At 41.6% G+C, this 25,113-nt stretch overlaps 1 protein-coding gene across 1 annotated transcript in view; it reads left to right on the top strand.

The window, feature by feature from the left end:
* The first annotated feature begins 831 nt into the window (after nucleotides 1–831).
* The window catches only part of LOC118398669 (plasminogen-like), a 25,847-nt gene continuing 1,565 nt past the window's right edge, over nucleotides 832–25,113 (top strand). Inside the window, exons 1-18 of the mRNA XM_035794238.2 lie at nucleotides 832–999; nucleotides 1,695–1,830; nucleotides 1,926–2,032; nucleotides 2,700–2,814; nucleotides 9,982–10,121; nucleotides 10,350–10,470; nucleotides 11,499–11,617; nucleotides 11,858–12,020; nucleotides 12,175–12,299; nucleotides 12,517–12,676; nucleotides 13,021–13,214; nucleotides 17,955–18,103; nucleotides 18,226–18,319; nucleotides 21,724–21,838; nucleotides 21,967–22,041; nucleotides 23,897–24,037; nucleotides 24,149–24,255; nucleotides 24,417–24,562. Of these exons, the coding sequence (XP_035650131.1) occupies nucleotides 951–999; nucleotides 1,695–1,830; nucleotides 1,926–2,032; nucleotides 2,700–2,814; nucleotides 9,982–10,121; nucleotides 10,350–10,470; nucleotides 11,499–11,617; nucleotides 11,858–12,020; nucleotides 12,175–12,299; nucleotides 12,517–12,676; nucleotides 13,021–13,214; nucleotides 17,955–18,103; nucleotides 18,226–18,319; nucleotides 21,724–21,838; nucleotides 21,967–22,041; nucleotides 23,897–24,037; nucleotides 24,149–24,255; nucleotides 24,417–24,562 (2,256 nt within the window). The 5' untranslated portion in view covers nucleotides 832–950. The remainder of the gene's footprint in view (nucleotides 1,000–1,694; nucleotides 1,831–1,925; nucleotides 2,033–2,699; nucleotides 2,815–9,981; nucleotides 10,122–10,349; nucleotides 10,471–11,498; nucleotides 11,618–11,857; nucleotides 12,021–12,174; nucleotides 12,300–12,516; nucleotides 12,677–13,020; nucleotides 13,215–17,954; nucleotides 18,104–18,225; nucleotides 18,320–21,723; nucleotides 21,839–21,966; nucleotides 22,042–23,896; nucleotides 24,038–24,148; nucleotides 24,256–24,416; nucleotides 24,563–25,113) is intronic.

Here is a 25,113-nt window from a genome sequence, read left to right as displayed (position 1 = left end):
TGCACTGCAGTACTTAATGCAGCTGGTGGCCACACCAGATACTGACTGTTACTTTCGATTTTGACCCCCCCTTTGTTCAGGGACACATTATTCAATTTCTGTTAGTCACATGTCTGTGGAACTTGTTTAGTTTCTGTCTCAGTTGTTGAATCTTGTTATGTTCATACAAATATTTACACATGTTAAGTTTGCTGAAAATAAACTTTTGCCGAGTTTATCTGTCATGCACTAGGTAACCTAATCTTGTAATTTCCCCTCTCAGAACACCTTACCTGTCAATCATATCTGAGGCTAAATGAATGAGTGAAGGAGCCATTGCTGTAAGTCTTGCAAAAGTAAATTGTAAGTAACTGAAAAGAGATGATTTAGTGAATTGCTCTACAACAAAAGTAGGTAGTTTTGTAAAGTTTGCAAAAGAGGACATGGGTCTCTATTAGCTGATAATTAACCACTAATATCGATTTTAGACAGCGCTACATCGCACAGATCATTTGTCATAAAAATGCTCTGAAACAAAAAATCTGAAACATTTTCATCTACTTTTATTTATTGCACAAACATGTTACTCGACACTTCTGTCTCTGCCTTTAATTTCTAGTAAGGTTTTTGAGATGTGTCTGTTTATGCATACAGAGTGATGTGACATCACAAAACATTATTGATTAGAATACAAAAATACAGTATAAAAAGGAGTTATGGATGAAAAATTCTACCACCAGATGAGTGCGGTGGGGAGGAGCTGTAGCCTACTGTACAATACATCAAGAAAGAACTATGTATGTGAATGTACTAAAATCCCATTGACATACACAGCCTGACCTCTGCTCCATGTCCTTGTTAGGCCAATGATTGACTGACGAGTGAAATCTATTTGTCTTACTGATATGGCTAAAAAGACACAAAACGTATCGAACTGGTGAGTTTGTATACGCTGCTTGACAGTGCTCATCATGGACCTGTACAAAACAACGTTCTTGCTAGGCACTCTTTTATCTGCAGGTAAGATATAGCTGGCATCATTTTCCGTGTTGGAAGTTGAAGTGAACTGAAGGATTCCCACACAGTGTTTATACTTGCAAATTAAACATTTATTCACAAATTAGTCCTTCTATCTGTTCCCTTAAGTTCTTTGCTAGGTACCTGTCTACGAAGTTACTTCACGTGTGCTTAGTTCTTCAACATAATCATTTTGTAAGATTATCTTCTGTCAAACCTTATAACTGAAGCAGTTAGTTTAATTACATTGGATGTATTGTTCTTAGTTACAATGTATTACAGTGTATTGCAATTACTTATCTATTAGCCTTTATTTAGGGCTAGGTTCACTGCTGTAGTGGATGTACACTACAGTGGAAGAATGAGTAACTACAATACTTGTTACACTGTACACAGTAATAAGAACAATGTAAAGTGTTGAAACACTGTTTATCACATTAACGCTTCTATGTATTTTTCTTACTTGTGAATTGTTTTGAAATAACTTGTTTTTTTTGTCTGTAGTGTATGTCCACTCCAGAAATGACTCATCTGTCAATAGACCTTCATGTTGTAACCTCTATGTTAGTGGTCTGTAACAGCAGTTTATACCTGGAACCATTGGGTTTAAGCATTGCATCACAGAGAAAGTGTAGGCAAACAGGGCCCGGTCATTTTTTCAGTCATACTCAGTGTTTGTTATCTGTTTGTCCTTTTAGTCAGTGCTGATGTCCTGGACGAATATGCAAAAACAGAGGGCGCCTGGATTCTCTCTTTGGTGAAGAGGGAGTATTCAGTAGGCACAGTCCTAGAATGTGCTATCAAGTGTAACATTGAAACAGCTTTCACTTGCAGGTATCATTATGCTTATGGTCATTAATAGTAATAATGAATTCATTTTGGGGAAATTATTTCATAGTCAAAATGAATTCTGAAATGTTTCTTGGTAGGTCCTTCATGTACATTGAAAAGGATCAAGAATGTTTGACAATACCAGCAAATGGCAAAATAGAGTCTGTTCTGAGAAGAACCAGCACTTCTCTATATGAAAAGAAAGGCAAGTACTAATGTTTTTCTGATTTTTCTTGATAAGTAGCTACAGATTTTCCCCTGTTAAAAATGTATCAACCCATACAAAAATGTCCATTCATGTATTACAAATATTAGAATACAAATGAGTTTCATGCGACTGTATTGGTCAACATTATTTTTGGTTAATATTTAGCTAACTTTTGTGGAATGTCCAGAAAGAGGTTTGGACTGTGTCAGTAAACAGTTGAAGCAGATTATCTAAACAAGAGAGTCCAATCAGTCCTTCAGTGGGAGGCACATAGGGTATATAAAATGCCATACTGACCATATATGACAACATCTCAGATAGTAAAAGCCCTATGATGCTTTTTAATTACCCAAGGGGGGCATTTGGTACACTACTGAACTTGCTCAATAAAAAGTAAAATATTACTAACCAATCAACCCACCTACTAAATCAAATCAAATCAAATTGTATTTGTCACATACACATGGTTAGCAGATGTTAGTGCGAGTGTAGCGAAATGCTTGTGCTTCCAGTTCCGACAATGCAGTAATAACCAACAAGTAATCTAGCTAACAATTCCAAAACTACTACCTTATAGACACGTGTAAGGGGATAAAGAATATGTACATAAAGATATATGAATATATCAACTACTGTTGAGACATCTTATTATCTGTCTTTACAGAGTACTTGATGGAGTGTGTAAATGGAATCGGTATGGACTACAGAGGAACAAAGTCCAAAACAAACTCAGGGAAGACTTGCCAGAGATGGGCATCGAAATATCCACACAAGCCTAAGTATGCTCTGCCACAACTTGCACCAGATCCGGCGCGAGAACGAATCAGTTGGACAGGCCTTTGATTTCAATAAACTGGCACGTTTTTAAACGGGATTTGCGCGTTCAAATGTGTCTTTAATTGCTGTAATAGTAACGACCATAGGCAACTCGTGAGTTTAGGGAAATGTACAACTTATCCTACAATTTCTACCAATGTGCGTGCCAGTAATGTATATGTATATATGCGCATTTTCGTGGAACCGTTTCATTTCAATAATAACGTTTTACTTTCTCAAAATCATTGTCACGTGGTTAATCATAAAAATATTAAGTAAAATCATAAAAATCTAAAAGATCAAATTCAATTATGGCGAGAGCATTAGCCTCTGCCATTTCGACACATTGATACTCTGAGATGCCGCAGTAGGTCTAGAACTTCCATCGTCAACCAAGTAAAATAAATAGGCCTAAAGCCAACAGATAAAAACAGTAGAAAATATCCTGATAAAAATTCCGGTTCTTTCAATCATATTCATCTCTCTAATCTGTCTGTCTACCTCCCTTTCTATCTGTATTGAGCTATTGCTAGTGAAGTGCAACAATGCATTAAATACTGGGGAACTATCAGTTGCAATGCATGTATAGAAAAAACAGACTGAGTTGCGTGAGGCGAAGAAAAAAAATGGTGGTGTATGTGGTGAGTTAAGGCAATCAGAAATCAGACATTGTCAAATGGGCACTTTCCTACATATTCATGCATTCTGGAGAGAGACGCAACATATCTTCGCCACACCCCCTTCTCCTTTTCTTGATGCAACATTTTAAATTATACTCAAAGCAAATGATGTTAAAACATATTTTAGACGCTTTTCACTGACAGCCGCAACTCAATCAGCTAGACCTATTGCCACGCCCACTACCCAAATTCCCGGCTTCCCAAATGTTTAAATAAGATAACGAAACTCTGGCTCCCTGGTGAAGTATTTTGAGTTATTTTATTTAGAGATGAGTAATTATATAATTTAGGCGAAACATCCATTTCCTTTTGGGCAACCCTGCAACCTAGCATCCTAACAGTGCACTGTGCACCCGTCGACTTTGGTTTCCAACCAGGGTTGCCAGGTCAAGTTCAAATTTCTAAAACAATGACAACTCATAACTTGCTAAAAATGCCTGAAAACATTTTACAGCAAGAGAGTAGTTGCCATATCTACACAATAAACCAATTTTACATAACGTTATCGAGACAATTTAGAAGGAATATCATAGTAACTTGTAATGTTAGAAGCAAAATTCAGGTTTCCTCAAAATAATAATTATTGCAAGACTTAATTTAGGAATTTTAATATGTGACAAGAGAAAAGATGATTCGCCCTTAATAAACTCGCCAGATCATTTCCCATCAATGGCTGTCGATTTAAAGGGAAGGTAGTATAGTATATGGCCAATACACCACGGCTAAGGGTTGATCTTAACACGACGCATCACAGAGTGCCTGGATATATTGGCCATATACCACAACCCCCCAGGGTGACATATTGCTATTATAAACTGGTTAACAATGTAATTAGAACAGTAAAAAGTAATGTATTTTCATACACGTGCTATATGGTCTGATATACCACGGCCTTCAACTAATCAGCATTCAGGGCTTGAACCAGGATTATAATTTAAATAAATCCCTTTGCGCATGTGCATGATTATAGATAAATCTGACAGGAGAGTTCAAGTGATGAAAGTTGGACAGAGGATCTCGAAATCTCTGATCAAGAAAAACTTGGATGAATAAAAAAAAAACTAAATGTTAGGCTATTTTCTGGCTGTTATAAATGGCCCATTTGCAAGAATGACTTGTCATTTCAATAGGTATAGGCAGGGGCGCCGTATGTAAAAAAAAAAATCTATATTAAATTATCAACCTGTGGTCCTTCTGTAGCTCAGTTGGTAGAGCATGGCGCTTGTAACGCCAGGGTAGTGGGTTCGATTCCCGGGACCACCCATACGTAGAATGTATGCACACATGACTGTAAGTCGCTTTGGATAAAAGCGTCTGCTAAATGGCATATATTATTATATTATTATTATCATTAATATAATATTTTATTTACAATGTACTAATAAAACTAACGGTTTATAAAAATAAAAAAACATTTGTTGGCAAAATTAAACATCCAGAGAGCCTCTGTATTGCTGAGAACAGACTGAGAACAAGATATATCTCAAAGTAATGGCTGGATTGCCATAAAATGTGTGCACAATCAAGACCCCAAGTGGAAGAAACCTATTGATTTGGTGACGACTTGACCTTTCCTCTAGCGCCACTACCAGGCCCTTTCGTTTCCATTTCCATTTTGTTTTCCATTTCCACTTTTACAGCTGCTTATTTTCTATTTGGTATGTATGTATACTTAGTTCAAAAATCTGCTGCTGATTTTATTATATTGTTTGTTATATCATTCTATAGATGATAATGTTAATTCATTTTAATAGAAGAGGTACATTTAAGATTTATTTTAAGTTATTCATTAATGTTATGAGAATTTTCTATTCAAGAATTTGACCATTACAATCACATTTAGACTGTAAAAGATTACCTTTAGCACATTTCTTATAGAGGGTATCAGTTTTGCATCAAATAGTGAATTCCACTGTATGCAGAATGTTGCATGCATGTCTGCACAGGGTTATATTTTCACAGCTCACTGTCAGTAAATATCGTACAGTAAATATTGGACTACAAGAGAGTTCCAAGCCTGCAAAGGTAGAGTTATTTAAAGCTTTGCTTGGGTTGATTGGGTTCTGGAAGTGTGTGCCTACAGCAGCAATTGGTGTAGCTGCAGGGTTGGTGGGGCCTGTGGTGGTGGGGCCTAATGTGATATATTTTCATAGGGCACAAAATCCCTGGCAGCGCCCATGGGTATGAATATTTTTTTGCCATAGTTTGCTAAAATAAAGGCAGGTAGCCTATAGCCCCTGATAGACCTATATCTCATTTCAGATAGTCTTCAGTAGCCTAGACAAGATGTAGACAAGATGTAAACTGAACAATTTAGCCGCTTGCTTAGTTCAAATTAACAGACTAATTTATTCAACATAAATAGCGAGGCGATTTCGCAATAAGAAGTGCTTGTTTCCCTAGTAGCCTGCTGGAATAGGATACTGAGGATTGGGGTCATAATTTCAATTTCTGAATTAAAAATGTATAATATGTATATGAACTGAATTTGTTTGTTAACAACAGCCAAGTGTTTATTTTTGTAATTGATTTACCGTCAATCTAATGTGTTGATAATAACACAAGGCTTCAACAACAATAAACTGAAGGTATAGGCTATTTAATAAATTGGTTTGTCAGCTCCAGGTAGGCTACATAAGTGGCACACATTGATTTGCAATGACTCCAGTGATATCATTATTTCAACATATATATTGTATCAAATGGTAGCCTACAGTGACATATACATTAATAGGCTACTTGATGGGCAACAGAGGCAAATGTATAATTCTCCACATTTGGCCTAATGTCAGTTTCAATGGGGTCTTTTTCCTATAAAAAAATAACCAGAAGAGGGAGTTCCATAACTTCCATTTCAAATTTCCAATCGGGGAGCCCCCGAGACCAAAGACTGAGCATGCATAAAGCACTGCCGGCCAAACCCTCCCCTACCCGGACGACGCTGGGCTAATTGTGCGCCGCCTCCCGGTCGCGGTCGAAATATATATATATTTAAGAGAAATGCCTTGGCGGGCGCGGTGCAATTTAGAAATAGCCCAAAAACCTGCAACATCGTTTTCAAAGTAGCCCAATTAGGTAAAAAACTGCGAACATGGCAACACTGTTTCCAAGTCACAAAATACTGAAGCCAGAGAGTTCTATATAATAACGATATAATCATGTCTCCACCCTAACAATGGGAAAGGGGGATACCTAGTCAGTTGTACTACTGAATTGCAGTCTTTTTGCAAGTTTATAAAAAACGGAAATATCACATTTACATACATATTCAGACCTTTTACTTAGTAATTTGTTGAAGCACCTTTGGCAGCGATTACAGCCTTGAGTCTTCTTGGGTATTACACTACAAGTTTGGCACACCTGTATTTGGTGAGCTTCCCCCATTCTTCTCTGCAGATCCCCTCAAGCTCTGTTCGGTTGGATGGGGAGAATTACTGCACAGCTATTTTCAGGTCTCTTCAGAGATCGGGTTTAAGTCTGGGCTCTGGCTGGGCCACTCAAGGACACCCAGAGACCTGTCCTGAAGCCACTTCTGCATTGTCTTGGCTGTGTGCTTAGGGTCGTTGTCCTGTTGGAAAGTGAACCTTCGCCCCAGTCTGAGGTCCTGAGCGCTCTGGAGCAGGTTTTCATCAAGGATCTATCTGTACTTTTCTCCGTTCATCTTTGCCTCGATTCTGACTAGTATCTCAGTCCCTGCCGCTAAAAAGGCCTGATTGTTGGAATGCTGCAGAGATGGTTGTCCTTCTGTAAGATTATCCCATCTCCAAATAGGAACTCTAGAGCTCTGTCAGAGTGACCATCGGGTTCTTGGTCACCAGCCTGACCAAGACCCTTCTCCCCCAATTGCTCAGTTTGGGGGGGGCAGATCTAGGACGAGTCTTGGTGGTTCCAAACTTCTTCCATTTAAGAATGATGGAGGCCACCCTGTTCGTGGGGACCTTCAGTGCTGAAGAAATGTTTTGGTACCCTTCCCCAGATCTTAGCCTCGACACAATCCTGTCTGAGAGCTCTACGGACAATTCCTTTGACCTCATGGCTTGGTTTTTGCTCTGACGTGTACTGTCAACAGTAGGACCTTATATAGACGGGTGTGTGACTTTCCAAATCATGTCCAATCATTTGAATCTTTCACAAGACATCTTGTGGCCTTATCACATGTAACATATATGAAATAATTAAATAACATACAAAAAATATATATACAGTACCAGTCAAAGTTTGGACACACCTACTCATTCAAGGGTTTTTCTTTATTTTTACTATTGCCTACAATAGTGAAGACATCAACACTATCAAATAACATTTATGGAATCATGTACTAGCCAAAAAAGTGTTAAACAAATTCAAATATATTTGAGATTTGAGATTCTTCAATGTTGCCATCTTTGCCTTGATGGCAGCTTTGCACACTCTTGGCATTCTCTCAACCAGCTTCATGAGGTAGTCACCTGGAATGCATTTCAATTAACAGGTGTGCCTTGTTAAAAGTTAATTTGTGGAATTTCTTTCCTTCTTAATGCGTTTGAGCCAATCAGTTATGTTGTGACATGGTAGGGGTGGTATACAGAAGATATCCCTATTTGGTAAAATACCAAATCTATATTATGGCAAGAACAGCTCAAATAAGCAAAGAGAAAAAACAGTCCAATGTTACTTGAAGACATAAAGGTCAGTCAATCCTGAAAATTACAAGAACTTTGAATGTTTCATCAAGTGCAGTCTCAAAAACCATCAAGAGTTATGATGAAACTGTCTCTCATGAGGACTGCCACATGAAAGGAGGACCCAGAGTTACCTCTGCTGCAGAGGATAAGTTCATTATAGTTACCAGCCTAAGAAATTGCAGCCCAAATAAGTGCTTCACAGAGTTCAAGTAATATACACATCTCAACATCAACTATTCAGAGGAGACTGCATGAATAAGGCCTTCATGGTTGAATTGCTGCAAAGAAACCACTACTAAAGGAGACCAATAATAAGAAGAGACTTACTTGGGCAAAGAAACACGAGCAATGTACATTAGACTGGTTGAAGTCTGTCCTTTGGTCTGAGGATTCCAAATTTGCGATTTTTGGTTCCAACTGAAGTGTCTTTATGAGATGCAAAATAGGTGAACGGATGATCTCCACATGTGTGGTTCCCACCTTGAAGTATGAAAGAGGAGGTGTGATGGTATGGGGGTGCTTTGCTGGTGAAACTGTCAGTGATTTATTTAGAATTAAAGGCACACTTAACAAGTATGGCTACCACAGCATTCTGCAGCGATACGCCTTCCCATCTGGTTTGGGACAATCATTGGTTTTTAACAGGACAATGACCCAACACAACCACAGTCTGTGTAAGGGCTATTTGACCAAGACAGAGAGTGATGGAGTGCTGCTTCAGATGACCTGGCCTCCACAATCACTCGACCTCAACCCAATTGAGATGGTTTGGGATGAGTTGGACCGCAGAGTGAAGGAAATGCAGCCAACAAGTACACAGCATATGTGGGAACTCCTTGAATACTGTTGGAAAAAGCATTCCAGGTGACGCTGGTTGAGAGAATGCCAAGAGTGTGCAAAGCTTTCATCAAGGCAAAGGGTGGTTACTTTGAATAGTAAAAATGAAGAAAAACCCTTGAATTAGTAGGTGTGTCCAAACTTTTATTGTATATAGAATGACAAAGCTGTAAAACACTATCTTACATATAAACCATCAACTTAGTGAATATAATTTGTTTTTAATATGAGGGTTTCAGCATTAAATACCCATAACACACTTTGATTTATTTTACTATGTCAAAAATGTATTTGTTGTCAATGTTTTGGAGTCAAACTGGTGGCAGTAAATAGTTGGAAGAGGTAATTGAAAATTGAAAATAATGCCATTGTTGATTAGATTCTTTGTTCCATTAATTGTGCTATTTTCTCTTGAACCATATGGGCTATCTACTAGAAACTCGTAGACAGATATACACAGATGTAAAAAATAAAATACAAATAAAAATGAATACTCTATATAAATACAGATTTTTGAAGTTACTCAAGTATAAATGACCAAAGCTATGATAGTTTGCCATTTATTTTCTGTTAATTACCAAAACGACTGAAGATTCCAGTTAACTTTGGTAAATTACTGATAGCCTTGCAACCCTACATACAGTATATCGCTCTACTATCCACGAGAATACTGTAGAACAGATTTCCAAAATTAAAATCACTTGGAGCTGATTTGCTGGTGTTTTTAGTCTGTTATGTCCAACAATAGAAAAAAAATATTTTTCTCAGAAAACTTGGAGGGCCAAATAAAATCACGCACATCCTGCAACAACAAAAAAATTGAATTCATACAATATGTTATGAATTTGTAAGTGCTTAAGATCCTGTTCAATCTCTTAAGTAAGTTGTGACGCTAGATTTTTTAACACCTAAATTAAATCCACGTTATCTTTGTGAATGTCTCTTACAGCATGACTCCATCAACACACCCCAAAGCCGACCTGGAGTCCAACTTCTGCAGAAACCCTGATGGGGACAGCAAAGGTCCATGGTGCTACACAACAGACCCTGACATCAGATGGGAGACCTGCAATGTCCAGAACTGCAGCGGTACCCTCAATATCTTATGTCCCAATAAGCTAATGAAACAGCTGGTGTCATGTTGGCACAAGTTAAGATTTCAAAACCACTAAATTACTATCTATATTTAACAAAGAGTTGACTACTTTTTTTAGTCACTCGCTCATCATGACAGTGCAATTTTAAAAATGCAGTGGGTAATTTGGTAATGTAATTTGGAAGTGTTTTATTTCTAAAGTGCTGTGGTTTGGTCCATAGAGGAATGCATGCACTGCAGTGGTAAGAACTACAGGGGAAAGATCTCCACCACTGAGAATGGCTACACCTGCCAGCACTGGAACGCCCAGAAACCTCACAACCATGGCTACATTCCCAGCGCGTAATAGTCTCTCTCTCTCTCTCTCTCTCTCTCTCTCTCTCTCTCTCTCTCTCTCTCTCTCTCTCTCTCTCTCTCTCTCTCTCTCTCTCTTTCTCTTTCTCTTTCTCTTTCTCTTTCTCTTTCTCTCTCTTCTCTCTCTTCTCTCTCTCTCTCAGTAATATCTGTGTAATAACTTTGACTGTGAGCTCCAAACGTATTGGGACAGTGACACATTTTGTATTGTTTTGTCCTCCAGCTCTATCGATTTTGAAATTATACAACAACTATGAGGTTAACATTTCATTTGAGGGTATTTCCATCCATATCGGGTGAACCGTTTAGAAATTACAGCACTTTTTGTACATAGTCCCCCATTTTAGGGGACCAAAAGTATTGTGTATTAATTAATGTAGTCAAAAGTCTTTGGTCCTATATTCATACCATGCAATGACTAAATCAATCTTGTGACTTTACAAATGTGTTGGATGCATCTTCCATTTGTTTTGGTTGTGTTTCAGATTATTTTGTGTCTAATTGAAAAGAATGCTAAATAATGTACTGTGTCATTTTGGAGTCACTTGTATTGTAAATAAGAATAGAATGTTTCTAAACACTTATTCATTCATGTGGATGCTATTATAATTATGGATAATCCTGAATTAATTGTGAATAATGATAAGTGAGCAAAGTTACAGATGCATAAATATTAGCATGTCTTGGGGGTATGATATTTGTGCGGGTGTAACTTTCTCCTAGGCCGTCATTGAAAATAAGAATTTGTTCTTAACTGACTTTCCTAGTTTAATAAAAAAGTACATAAACTGCTTTAATTTCTAAACTGCTTTAATTTCACCCGTTAAGGATGAAAATACCCTCAAATTTAAGTTTATAATCTGCACTTGAACCTCATAATTTAAAATCCAAAGTGCTGGAGTACAAAAAACAAAAAATGTGTCACTGTCCCGATACTTTTGGGCTCACTGTATATGTCTAACCATATGCTCCTTCACCTCGTTCTCTCCCCCACCCCCCACCCTCCGTCTCTCCAGTCTTCTTGAGAAGTACTTGGAGGAAAATTACTGTAGGAACCCAGACGGAGACCCCAGACCCTGGTGTTTCACCACCAGCCCCTCCAAACGCTGGGACTTCTGCTCTATCCCTCGCTGCAGTGAGCTATCATAGATATACAACACTATTACAAGTATATTGTCTATGGCTTTCGTAACCTGGACGCTTTCTACTCCCTACTAGCGGCTCTGTCACCCCATGTATTCTTTTCATCTTGTATCTCTTTTGTCTCCCATGACCCCTGTTTCCCCTGCTCTTTCACATAAATATAAACAATTTAATTAAAACACGAGTTTACTAACTCCCAGGGAGTTTTCCTCACTCGTTCCCTCTCCCCTAGCCTCTGAGCCTCCCAGGGTGGTGGAGGAGCTCACATGTGCCACAGGCGACGGCAGTGCCTACAGGGGAACCATCGGAGTGACAGCATCTGGGAAAGCCTGTCAGGTCTGGGCAACTCAGACGCCCCAACAGCACAACAGAACTCCAGACAACTACCCATGCAAGTAAGATAGACCCACGAGATTGGGCAACTTGTTTTTACTCAAGCAAGAACCGAACTTTGCGTTTGTCAGTGTAGTAGATCAGTGTTTTAATGTCTTATAGATACAGGCTGACTGTGATTTAACCAATATGTGTGGTTGTTTGTGTTCCTGTCAGAGGCCTGGAACTGAACTACTGCAGGAACCCAGACCATGAGAAGATGCCCTGGTGCTTTACTACAGACCCAGAGACGCGCTGGGAGTACTGCAAGGTGCCTAGCTGTGGAGATGTTCCTGGACCAGGTCACTTGACACTGCATCATGATGATGATGATAATGAAGATTACATTGATGATGTTAATGCATTGGATTTATATAGCTTTCCCAAATGCTAAAATTGCTATATACTAACTACATAGCGAAACTCATGTCATCCACTAACAATCCATACAGCCTACATTTTTCACCAAAATTCAGATTTAATTTGGTTGATGTGGCTCATATTGTTTTTAAACCTCAGATTACGCAGCTCCCCCTCCAGCTGAGGAAGACTGCTATGTGGGCGACGGGACAGACTATCGTGGTATGGTGACAGAGACCATCAGTGGGAAGAGATGCCAGTCCTGGAGCTCGATGACACCTCACAGTCACAATAAGACACCGCAGGTCTTCCCTAAAGCGTGAGGTCTAGAGCATAGTCAAATCATCTCTAACCACTGGGCAAAAACTGGTTGAATCTACGTTGTTTCCACGTAATTTCAAACTACAAAATCTATGTGATGACATTGAATCAATGTGGAAAACTGATTAGATTTGCAAAAAGTCATCAACGTAAGGGCATTTAGAACTTGTGTAAATCAAATGTAAATCAAAACTAGATGTTGAACTGATGTCTGTGTCAAGTGGGTAATGTATATCTCTAGCTTTATCTCTGTCTTCTACTATCTAGTCATTAAAAGCCAAACAATGTAATATGTCATCTTCAGTGTCTGAGGACATTATGTCTTAAAAATGTGCTTCACAGCGATTTGAGAAGAAACCTGTGTAGGAACCCTGATGGCGACCGTGCACCATGGTGCTACACCGCTGACCCCTCTGTTCGTTGGGAGTTCTGCAGTGTGAATAGATGCCCAACTGCTCCCAAGCCTACTCCTAAACCTGACAAACATGACCAGCCCGAACCAAAACCCTCCCAGGAACCCTCAGACGACAGCAGAGGTAATCTATCCATCCTTTCATCAGTGCTTGGGAAGCTATTTTGAAAATATACAGTGATCTCCAAAAATATTGCGTCGGTGACACATATTTTGTTGTTTTGGCTCTGTACTCCAGGAATTTGGATTTGAAATGATACAATGATTATGAGGTTAAAGTGCAGACTGTCAGCTTTGATTTGAGGGTATTTTCATCCATATTTGGTGAACCGTTCAGAAATTACAGCACTTTTTGTACATAGTCCCCCCATTTTTGGGGACCAAATGTATTCACTTATGTGTGTATTAAAGTAGTAAAATGTCAAGTATTTGGTCCCGTATTCCTAGCATGCAATGACTACATTAAGCTTGTGACTATACAAACTTGTTAGATGCATTTGCTGTTTATTTTGGTTGTGTTTACGATTATTTTGTGCCCAATATTAATTAATGGTAAAAAACATATTGTGTAATTTTGAAGTCACTTTTATTGTAAATATGAATAGAATATGTTTCTAAACACTTCTACATTAATGTGGATGCTACCATTATAAAAGATCATCCTGAATGAATCATGAATAATGATGAGCAAGAAAGTTAGACAAGAATCTTGCTAACCTCCAAGACATGCTGACCTCTCACCATTACGATAACAGAAGAGGTAAGCATTTTTAGGGGGTATGATATTTATACCTCTGTAACCTTCTCACTCATCATTATTCACGATTCATTCAGCATTATCCATAATCATAGTAGCATCCACATGAATTAATTAACAAGAAAAAGTTGAAACGTCTTGAGTCAATAAGTATTCAACCCCTTTGTTATGGCAAGTTCAGAAGTAACAATGTGCTTAAAGCTGCAATATGTCACTTTTTGGGCGATCCAAACAAATTCAAAACAAATATGAGTTATAGATCTGTCATTGTCATTGAAAGCAAGTCTAAGAAGGGGTATATATGTTCTATGTGCGCTATTTCTATGCTTCCCGTTCTTACATTTAGTTTTTGCTTCTTTTACTTTCGGTTTTGTACACCAGCTTCAAACAGCTGAACAATATAATATGTTTGCTTTTGGAAAATATATTTCACAGCAGTTTAGATGGTACAATGATTATTTACACTATACTTGCTTATTTTGTCAAATCAACAAAAATTAGGCTTAAGTATTAGAATTTTAGCAACCAGGAAATGCTGGTGCAATTTCTGCATAGTGCATATTTAACAAGTCTCATAATACATTGCTTGGACTCACTCTGTGTGCAATAATAGTGTTTAACATGATTTTTGAATGACTACCTCATCTCTGTACCCCCCACATACAATAACCTGTTAGGTCCCTCAGTCGAGCAGTGAATTTCAAACACAGATTCAACCACAAAGACCAGGGAGGTTTTCCAATGCCTCGCAATGGTCACCTATTGGTACATGGGTAAAAATATAAAAAGCAGACTATGAATACCCCGTTGAGCATGGTGAAGTTACACTTTAGATGGTGTATCGATACTCAGCAATTTCACCATGACTTTAAAACAGTTACAGAGTTTAATGGCTGTGATAAGAGAAAACTGAGGATGGATCAACAACATTGTTGTTTCTCCACAAAACTAACCTAATTGACAGTGAAAAGAAGGTCTGTACAAAAGAAAAATATTCCAAAACATGCATCCTGTTTGCAACAAGGCACTAAAGTAAAAACTGCAAAATATTTGGCAAGGCAATTCATTTTTTGTCCTGAATACAAAGTGTTATGTTTGGGGCAAATCAAATAGAATACATTACTGAGTACCACTCTCCATATTTTCAAGCATAGTGGTGTAACGGCGTACGTTCGTCGAAAGAGAGTCGGACCGAAATGCAGCGTGGTAGTTACTCATGTTCTTTAATAAAACAAACAACGATACATGAAATAGCTGAATATAAATACAAAAACAACAAACGGAACGTGAAAACCTAATACAGCCTGTCTGGTGAACACTAACACGGAGACAGGAACAATCACCCACGAAAATACACAGTGAAACCCTGGCTACCTAAATATGGTTCCCAATCAGAGACAACGAGAATCACCTGACTCTGATTGAGAACCGCCTCAGGCAGCCAAACCTATGCTACACCCCTACTCAGCCGCAATCCCAATGCCTACAAAACCCCAATACGAAACACAACATATAAACCCATGTCACACCCTGGCCTGACCAAATATATAACGAAAACACAAAACACTATGACCAAGGCGTGACAGAACCCCCACCCCTAAGGTGCGGACTCCCGGACGCACCTCAAAACCATAGGGAAGGTCCGGGTGGGCGTCTGTCCATGGTGGCGGTTCCGGCTCGAGATGTGGACCCCACTCCATTAATGTCATAGTTCCTTCCCTTCGCGTCCTGGGATAATCCACCCTCGCCGCCGACCATGGCCTAATAGTCCTCACCCAGAACCCCACTGGACTGAGGGGCAGCTCGTGACTGAGGGGCAGCTCGGGACTGAGGCAGCTCGGGACTGAGGGGCAGCTCAGGACTGAGGGGCAGCTCGGGACTGAGGGGCAGCTCGGGACTGAGGGGCAGCCCGGGACTGAGGGGCAGCCCGGGACTGAGGGGAAGCCCAGTACTGAGATGAAGCTCAGGCAGGTAGTAGGCTCCGGTAGATCCTGGCTGGCTGGCGGATCTGGAAGATTCTGGTTGACTGGCAGATCTGGAAGAGACTGGTTGACTGGCAGATCTGGAAGAATCTGGTTGACTGGCAGATCTAGAAGATCATGGCTGACTGGCGGATCTAGCTGCTCTATGCAAACTGACAGTTCTGGCTGCTCCATGCAGACTGGCAGCTCTGGCTGCATCATGCAGACTGACAGCTCTGGCTGCTCCATGCAGGCTGGCAGCACCTTGCAGACTGGCAGCTCCCTGCAGACTGGCAGCTCCTTGCAGACTGACAGCTCTGGCTGCTCCATGCAGGCTGACAGCTCCTTGCAGACTGACAGCTCCTTGCAGACTGACAGCTCTTTTCAGACTGGCAGCTCTGGCTGCTTCATGCAGACTGACAGCTCTGGCTGCTTCATACAGACTGACAGCTCTGGCTGCTTCATGCAGACTGACAGCTCTGGCTGCTTCATGCAGACTGACAGCTCTGGCTGCTTCATGCAGACTGACAGCTCTGGCTGCTTCATACAGACTGACAGCTCTGACTGCTCCATGCAGGCTGACAGCTCTGACTGCTCCATGCAGGCTGGCAGCTCCTTGCAGACTGGCAGCTCCTTGCAGACTGACAGCTCCTTGCAGACTGACAGCTCCTTGCAGACTGGCAGCTCAGGCTGCTCCGAACAGGCAGGAGGCTCCGGCAGCGCTGTAGAGGAGGAAGGCTCTAGAAGCGCTGAACAGGTGGGAGACTACGGTAGCGCAGGAGAGGCGAGGCGCACTGTAGGCCTGATGCGTGGTGCTGGCACTGGTGGTAACTGGGCCGAGGACACGCACAGGAAGCCTGGTGCGGGGAGCTGCTACCGGAGGACTGGTGTGTGGAGGTGGCTCTGGATAGACCGGACCGTGCAGGTGCACTGGAGCTCTTGACCACCGAGCCTGCCCAACCTTACCTGGCTCGATGCCCACTCTAGCCCGGCCAATACGAAGAGCTGGTATGAAACGCACCGGGCTATGCAACCGCACTGGAAACACTGTGCGCTCCATAGCATAACACGGTGCCTGCCCGGTCTCTCTAGCCCCCAGGTGAGCACAGGGAGTTTGCGCAGGTCTCCTACCTGGCATAGCCATACTCCCTGTAACCCCCCCCAATACATTTTTTGGGCTGACTCTCAGGCTTTCATCCGCGTCACCGTGCTGCCTCCTCATACCAGCGCCTCTCCGCTTTTGCTGCCTCCAGTTCTTCCTTGGGATGGCGATATTCTCCAGGCTGAGCCCAGGGTCTTTTTCCATCTAATATCTCCTCCCAAGTCCAGAAGTCCTTTGATCGCTGCTCCTCACGATTAACAGGGAGAGTTGGCTCAGGTCTGACTCCTGACTCTGCTACTCTCTCCCTGAGCCCTCCCCCAATACATTTTTGGGGCTGACTTTCGGGTTTCTTTCTGCGCCGCCGTGTCTTTCTCTTTGACTCCATTCTCCTATAGCCCTCTTCGCACTACTCCAGCGAATCCCAGGCGGGCTCCGGCACTCTCTCTGGGTCGACCGCCCACCTGTCTATTTCATCCCACGTCGTATACTCTATACTTCTGCTGTCCATAACGTCCTCATAACAGCGTCTCTCAGCTCTCGTAAGTGCCTCCTTTCGCTGCTCCTGCTGTCGCTGCCTGTAACCACGCCACTCGGTCCGTGTGTGGTGGGTGATTCTGTAACGGCGTTCGTTCGTCGAAAGAGAGTCGGACCGAAATGCAGCGTGGTAGTTACTCATGTTTTTTAATAAAACAAACAACGATACATGAAATAACTGTATATAAATACAAAAACAACAAACGGAACGTGAAAACCTTATACAGCCTATTTGGTGAACACTAACACGGAGACAGGAATTAGGCAGGGCTGATGCCGAAAAAGAAAGGAAAGTATTGCTTACTTTACCCACATTTTATTTTAGACAAAAAAATAAGTGTGTGTAGTTTCAGTAGTTAGCTACACCTCTACATAAACATATAGTAATTCATTACTGAAAACACTACCTAGATTAGAATTCAGTTCAACATTCATTCATTCACCCTACATTGTCAATGTTGAGGGTAGAAATGTTATCCCTGATATTGTTTTCTGTTGACTGGCTTTCAGATTGCAAGGTGGGCAACGGGGGGACATACAGGGGTCCAACTTCCATGACCATGTTGGGTGTCACCTGTCAGAGTTGGAGCGCCCAGAGCCCCCATCAGCACGCCAGCTTCACCCCTGAATCCCACCCTGACAAAGGCATGGAGTCCAATGTAAGTTCAAGGGGTCTTCTTATAAGACATATTTAAATCATGTCAGATGATACTGCAAAAGTATTGCATATGACAGACATTTGGGAAGATGTACTTAATTCAGCGCCCCTCTTCACTTTTAGAATTGTAGAAACCCTGACAATGATGTGAATGGACCATGGTGCTACACCACAGACAGAAACCAGAAATGGGACTACTGCCAAATCCCAGATTGTGGTATGTGGACTACTGTGACCAGGGTGCAAATTGTTGGGGAGCCAGGGGGGCTCAGCTCCCCTGAATGAGACATTAGCTCTACTAAATACAACAAAAGTCAATATTTGGGGGGTGTCTAAATAATGCTAATTTAACCATTCTCCTTTTTTAAATGCAGTTGTAAATACACTGCTCAAAAAAATAAAGGGAACACTTAAACAACACAATGTAACTCCAAGTCAATCACACTTCTGTGAAATCAAACTGTCTACTTAGGAAGCAACACTGATTGACAATAAATTTCACATGCTGTTGTGCAAATGGAATAGACTACAGGTGGAAATGATAGGCAAATAGCAAGACACCCCCAATAAAGGAGTGGTTCTGCAGGTGGTGACCACAGACCACTTCTCAGTTCCTATGCTTCCTGGCTGATGTTTTGGTCACTTTTGAATGCTGGCAGTGCTTTCACTCTAGTGGTAGCATGAGACGGAGTCTACAACTCACACAAGTGGCTCAGGTAGTGCAGCTCATCCAGGATGGCACATCAATGCAAGCTGTGGCAAGAAGGTTTGCTGTGTCTGTCAGCGTAGTGTCCAGAGCATGGAGGCGCTACCAGGAGAAAGGCCAGTACATCAGGAGACGTGGAGGAGGCCTTAGGAGGGCAACAACCCAGAAGCAGGACCGCTACCTCCGCCTTTGTGCAAGGAGGAGCAGGAGGAGCACTGCCAGAGCCCTGCAAAATGACCTCCAGCAGGCCACAAATGTGCATGTGTCTGCTCAAACGGTCAGAAACAGACTCCATGAGGGTGGTATGAGGGCCCGACATCCACAGGTGGGGGTTGTGCTTACAGCCCAACACCATGCAGGACGTTTGGCATTTGCCAGAAAACACCAAGATTGGCAAATTCGCCATTGGCACCCTGTGCTCTTCACAGATGAAAGCAGGTTCACACTGAGCACGTGACAGACGTGACAGAGTCTGGAGACGCCGTGGGTGGCATTTCTTTGGGGGGCCGCACAGCCCTCCATGTGCTCGCCAAAGGTAGCCTGACTGCCATTAGGTACCGAGATGAGATCCTCAGACCTCTTGTGAGACCATATGCTGGTGCGTTTGGCCTTGGGTTCCTCCTAATGCAAGACAATGCTAGACCTAATGTGGCTGGAGTGTGTCAGCAGTTCCTGCAAGAGGAAGGCATTGATGCTATGGACTGGCCCACCCGTTTCCCAGACCTGAATCCAATTGAGCACATCTGGGACATCATCTCTCGCTCCATCCACCAATGCCACGTTGCACCACAGACTGTCCAGGAGTTGGCGGATGCTTTAGTCCAAGTCTGGGAGGAGATCCCTCAGGAGACCATCCGCCACCTCATCAGGAGCATGCCCAGGCATTGTAGGGAGGCACGTGGAGGCCACACACACTACTGAGCCTCGTTTTGACTTGTTTTAAGGACATTACATCAAAGTTGGATCAGCCTGTAGTGTGGTTTTCCACTTTAATGTTGAGTGTCACTCCAAATCCAGACCTCCATGGGTTGATACATTTGATTTCCATTGATAATTTTTGTGTGATTTTGTTGTCAGCACATTCAGCTATGTAAAGAAAAAAGTATTTAATAAGAATATTTCATTCATTCCGATCTAGGATGTGTTATTTTAGTGTTCCCTTTATTTTTTTGAGCAGTGTATGTTTTACAGTGGTAAATATGAAAATAAAAGCTTTCAAATGAAACAAACACCCCCAACCTCTCTGTCATGGTTTAAACCATTTATTTCTAGTGGCTGCACAAACCTCCCTGTCCACAGCACTGTTCACTCAGTAGTGCTGAATTTTGGCCATTGCTGAGCTCCTTTTAAAAGCATAGATTTTCCTTTGCACTTGCTCATTTTCGCCATTTGTTTGCCATGCGCCCTTGATAAAAAAAAGAGCAATGCCTTTATTCCAATGCATTAGATTTATCCGTTGATTTATCGTTTGGTTTTGTCAGTCAGCTGTTTAGAGCACTCATTGCGGTGTTCTCTGAGTCGTCCTGGCCAGAAGAAGTAGACCATTTATTTAGCTTTATTCTTTTCTATCAATATTTGTTTTCTTTCCTGGATCAGCTGATGATGGTTGCCAATATTACTAGACAACTAGCCTACAGCTAGACACCAATCTGCATCCAACCCATCCAACATTAATGATAGTAGACCTATAGTTGATTCTTTTGGTTAGAAGCATTACATTTTGCAATGGCATAGGCCTGCATTATTTTGGATTTGTGTGCCCATGAGAACGGTTTTCATGGCAAAACATAATTACATTTTACGTAGGCATAGTTATACTTACAGTGCATTTTCCGAGATCTCCAAGATCCAGGAATCGTACTGGATTTAAGTTCAATTTCTAATTCAATTGTTAAATGCTTAATAGTTACAAATAACACTGTCATAAATGTCATTCATGAAAGGAAAGAAATTTAGTGTTTTATGTCACACGGTCTATGAAGACTCCAAGCATTCAACTCGTGAATTATGACCAGCTCATGAACTAAGACGTAATCATGTTTTGATTTACCTCTTGTGTTCATGTGTGTAAAATTGCCTCGGCTGAGAGGGCAGGCTACCAGCAGTGGTGTAGGCCTAGTGGAATGTATGTGCAGCTAAATGCAGTTTAACCACCTTTTTCAGAAAAATGCAGTGAAAGTATAGGGAGCATTATTTATTTTCACGTGACTGGAAATCAGAGTTTACCCACCAAGTATTTTTTTTTCCACTACACCACTGGCTACAGAAAGGCCTATTTGAAGTGCATAGTACTCGGCCTACACATTGTAGCCTCGTCTAGTAAATTGACCCTGTGTGTTAGGGTGACCATCCAGTTTTTCCTGGGACAGTTTCAGCCCCATTTCAGGAGTCGCGACTTTTCAGGCTACCAAAAAAGTACATTTGCCAGCAAGCCGTTCAATTAATGTAGGCCTACTCATTGGCAATCACTGAATGTCATTAGGCACAACTTTTGGTGTTTTGTAAACAGATGTGTATTTCCGTTTCTATTATTTTGGAGTGGAGGAACATGCACAGGTAGCCATCATTTTGAAGTGATTTGTTTGACAATCAGATTAAAGCATCATTAATGGTTGTGTTCATGCCACATTTAAAGCTAATACATTTTTACCTTAAATTACTTCTTTATTATAGACCCATAAAAAAAATATTGTGCACCCAATAACCCCCCTACCCCCCACCCCGAATGTCACAGTGTAATTCGCACTCTGATTGTGAGTGACAGTTTCTGTTAATAATTATACAAATGGGTGTTGTTTTAACACAGTTGCTTTAACCAGATGTACTGTATGTGGTCACTGTATGTATATCTGCCTGCATCCTATCTGGTCTACATTTGTAGAATTCACAAATAAAAGTGTATTTTTGGTCTCCAGCTGGCTTGACATGTGGGCAGCCTGTTACAAAGCCCAGGAGGTGTTTCGGTCGCATCGTTGGAGGTTGTATATCCAAACCCCACTCATGGCCCTGGCAGATCAGCCTCAGGACTAAGTATTGGAGGATAGCATCCCATTCCCTTTCATGAATCTCATTAACATATTGATAATTACATACAATAAGACAAAACAATATCTCACAGAGAACTTACTCACTTAACCCTTCTGTCTGTCCCTCTGCAGCACTGGCGTCCATTTCTGTGGAGGAACTCTGATTGCCCCTCAGTGGGTCCTCACTGCTGTCCACTGCCTGGAGAGGTGAGAGAGCAGCCCTCATCAGTGCCCGTATGAGGCTTACTACTCACTAAACCTATACCAACCAGAAGGGCAGTTATACATACTGTGTAGTAGTCGCCAATGTTTCCTCAAATTATTTTTGTCTCTAAGCAAATTTAATGTCTGCTGAGTGCAAACATGAACATTGTGAAAATCCTGTGCTGACACTGACGCTGTAACTGCTTTAAGTTACAGTTTTAACTGTGGACAAGTAGGCTACTGTGGCTATTTGATTATAATGTAGACCTACCAGAGTGGCCTACCATCAAAAACAATGCATCACAAATGCATCACATAACGTTTTAAGATGGAAATAGTTGTTCTATCGTTCAGCCTACAGTAGCAGCCTATGTGTGGTGTTCAATGTAGGCCTACATTCCATCGGACTTTTGGGAGAACAAAAACATGAAGGGCTTGACATTAACCTGTTTATTCACTTGTTATTCAGACAAGAAGGTGACTGAAAATGTTGTGTTGTTTGATGCAAGAAACCACTTTACAATTGTTTAAATTTGTATTATTCCCATACCATTATTACAGAGAATCAGACAAATGATGCTACCCTCTGCCTCCTGGCTACTTATCTTATTCAAGTCTGTCTGAAAATACAACACTGCCCCTTTAAGACATAAAACAATCTCTTTACCTGACTTGCTTTTCAAAGATGTCTAGAAATGCACACGTTTTGTGCTCTTGTAGGAAGCAACCAATCCCCCATTGTTGACAAGAAATTAGCTTTATCCGGCGTAATAACTCACTAACTAGCAAATAGTATGAACAAATGTGTACAGGTGGCTACATATAGCTCTCGCTTGATCTCAGAACAAGTGACAGCTCATGACAGCTCATGCTGTCCAATTCAAAGGGAATGGCACCGATCCATATATGGCCATGGCTATTTGCATAAAGGCCTCCTGCATAAAGGCCTCCTGCAGATCTGATTGGTTATGGTGTACCGGTCTGTGTAGACTATAGTATGGGTCTGACAGGTGTTGCATGGTCAATCCGATGTCTGCATGGTCAATCCGATGTCTGCGTTGGCCATACAGTATTTACGGTGATATTGCCTCAGCAGAAGTCAGGTCATTTATACTTCTTGCGCTTTGCCGAGCAGTCCAGAGCTGTGAAAGAAGTTGTCAAGGAAGTGAGTTTGTGTTTATGCAGGACCTCCCACCCTCACCTACAGTACCGTCAACCAATAATGTCAATGTGGAGCTATATGGAGCCCCACTGCAATGTGGTACAGAGATCAAGGGCTCCCGAGTGGCGCTGCGGTCTAAGGCACTGCATCTCAGTGCTAGAGGCGTCACTACATACCCTGGTTTGATTCCAGGCTATATCACAACCGGACGTAATTGGGAGTCCCATAGGGATGCGCACAATGGGCCCAGCATCGTCCGGGTGAGGGTTTTTCCGGGGTAGGCCGCCATTGTAAATACGAATTTGTCCTAACAGACTTGCCTAGTTAAATAAAGGTTAAATAAGTAAAAATAAATTTGGCGTCTGCGTGCCTCAGGAGGCTCCGCTATTGCGTCACACCATCCATATGGAGCCTCCGACCACATTGTCGGATCAAGCATAAATTGGCTTTGAGTCGTGCATGTCAGTGCAATAGAATCCTATGCCAATGTGCTTTGCCTACGATAAAATATATTACACAGTTTGTTTGCATAGTTCATTTTGTTTCGGTATGTTACATTGAAAGTGGCCAATATTGTGTGAGTGTTAGCCTCCTACACAGAAGAAAAACAGCACTACTGTTTAGTCATGTTTACTGCGAGGCCTAATTATGGATTACATACAAGTACATCTGTCTGTGTGTGTGTGTGTATATCAGCTCAAAGAGGCCATCTGCCTACATGGTGGTATTGGGAACACATACAGAGGGAGCAAATGAACCGTCCAAGCAGGAGCGTAAACTGGAGAAACTGATCCTGGGACCTGGCGAAACAGACATTGCACTTCTGAAGCTAGAGAGGTGAGTGAAGCCATTTCATTGTCTTTAAAAAAAACACAAAATAATGTTTTATATGTTTCTTGCTGTTTGGAGGTCCGAAGCTGTAAAAAGACTTGTGTGATTGATTTGCAGCCCTGCAATCATAAATGACAAGGTTTTACCAGCATGCTTACCTGAGAAGGATTATGTGGTACCACCTGGAACAGAGTGCTATGTGACAGGATGGGGAGAGACACAAGGTTCAAGAGTCATGCATGTTTTTTCCCCTCATGGTTGCTCTCATAACATGATACAAAATTAAGTTATTCTTCTGTCCAGGACTCCATTACTTTGTTGATGCAAATATACCAATAATGTTTTTATATTTTCCGACATGAAACATTGATCTTTGTGTTTGTAGGAACTGGAGGAGAAGGGCTCCTCAAGGAGACGGGTTTCCCTGTTATAGAAAATAAAGTGTGTAATCGTCCAGCCTACCTGAACAACAGAATCAAGGACCATGAGATGTGTGCTGGGAACATTGAAGGGGGAGCAGACAGTTGCCAGGTATGCATTGATGTTGTGTTTCTCTTGTCCAGATGCTGTTTTTGTTTAGTTTCATGTTTATTAAACCCTCACCCTGTACTTGCTTCCCAATTCCCAGCATCTGTCGTCTCAAGGCCTTTACTGTTACGCCCTGATCGGTTTCACCTGTCTTTGTGTTTCACCTGTCTTTTGTCTCCACCCCCCCTACAGGTGTCGCCCATCTTCCCCATTATCCCCTGTGTATTTATACCTGTGTTCTCTGTTTGTCTGTTGCCAGTTCGTTTTGTTCGTAGAACCTACAAGCATTTTGTTTCCCTGCTCTCGCCTGTTCCTTGCTCCTGTTTTCTAGTTTCCCGGTTCTGACCGTTCTACCTGCCTGTTGTCCTGTACCTTTGCCCCACTACTCTGGATTACCGACCTCTGCCTGACCTGACCCTGAGCCTGCCTGCTGTCCTGTACCTTACACCCTCTCTGGATTATTGACCCTTGCTTGCTTTGACCTGTCGTTTGCCTGCCCCTGATTGAGGAATAAACTTTTGTTTATTCAACACTGTCTGCACCTGGGTCATACC

Source organism: Oncorhynchus keta, chromosome 19 (genome assembly GCF_023373465.1).
Source record: "Oncorhynchus keta strain PuntledgeMale-10-30-2019 chromosome 19, Oket_V2, whole genome shotgun sequence".
NCBI lineage: Eukaryota > Metazoa > Chordata > Actinopteri > Salmoniformes > Salmonidae > Oncorhynchus > Oncorhynchus keta.
This window is presented reverse-complemented; position numbering and strand designations above follow the sequence as displayed.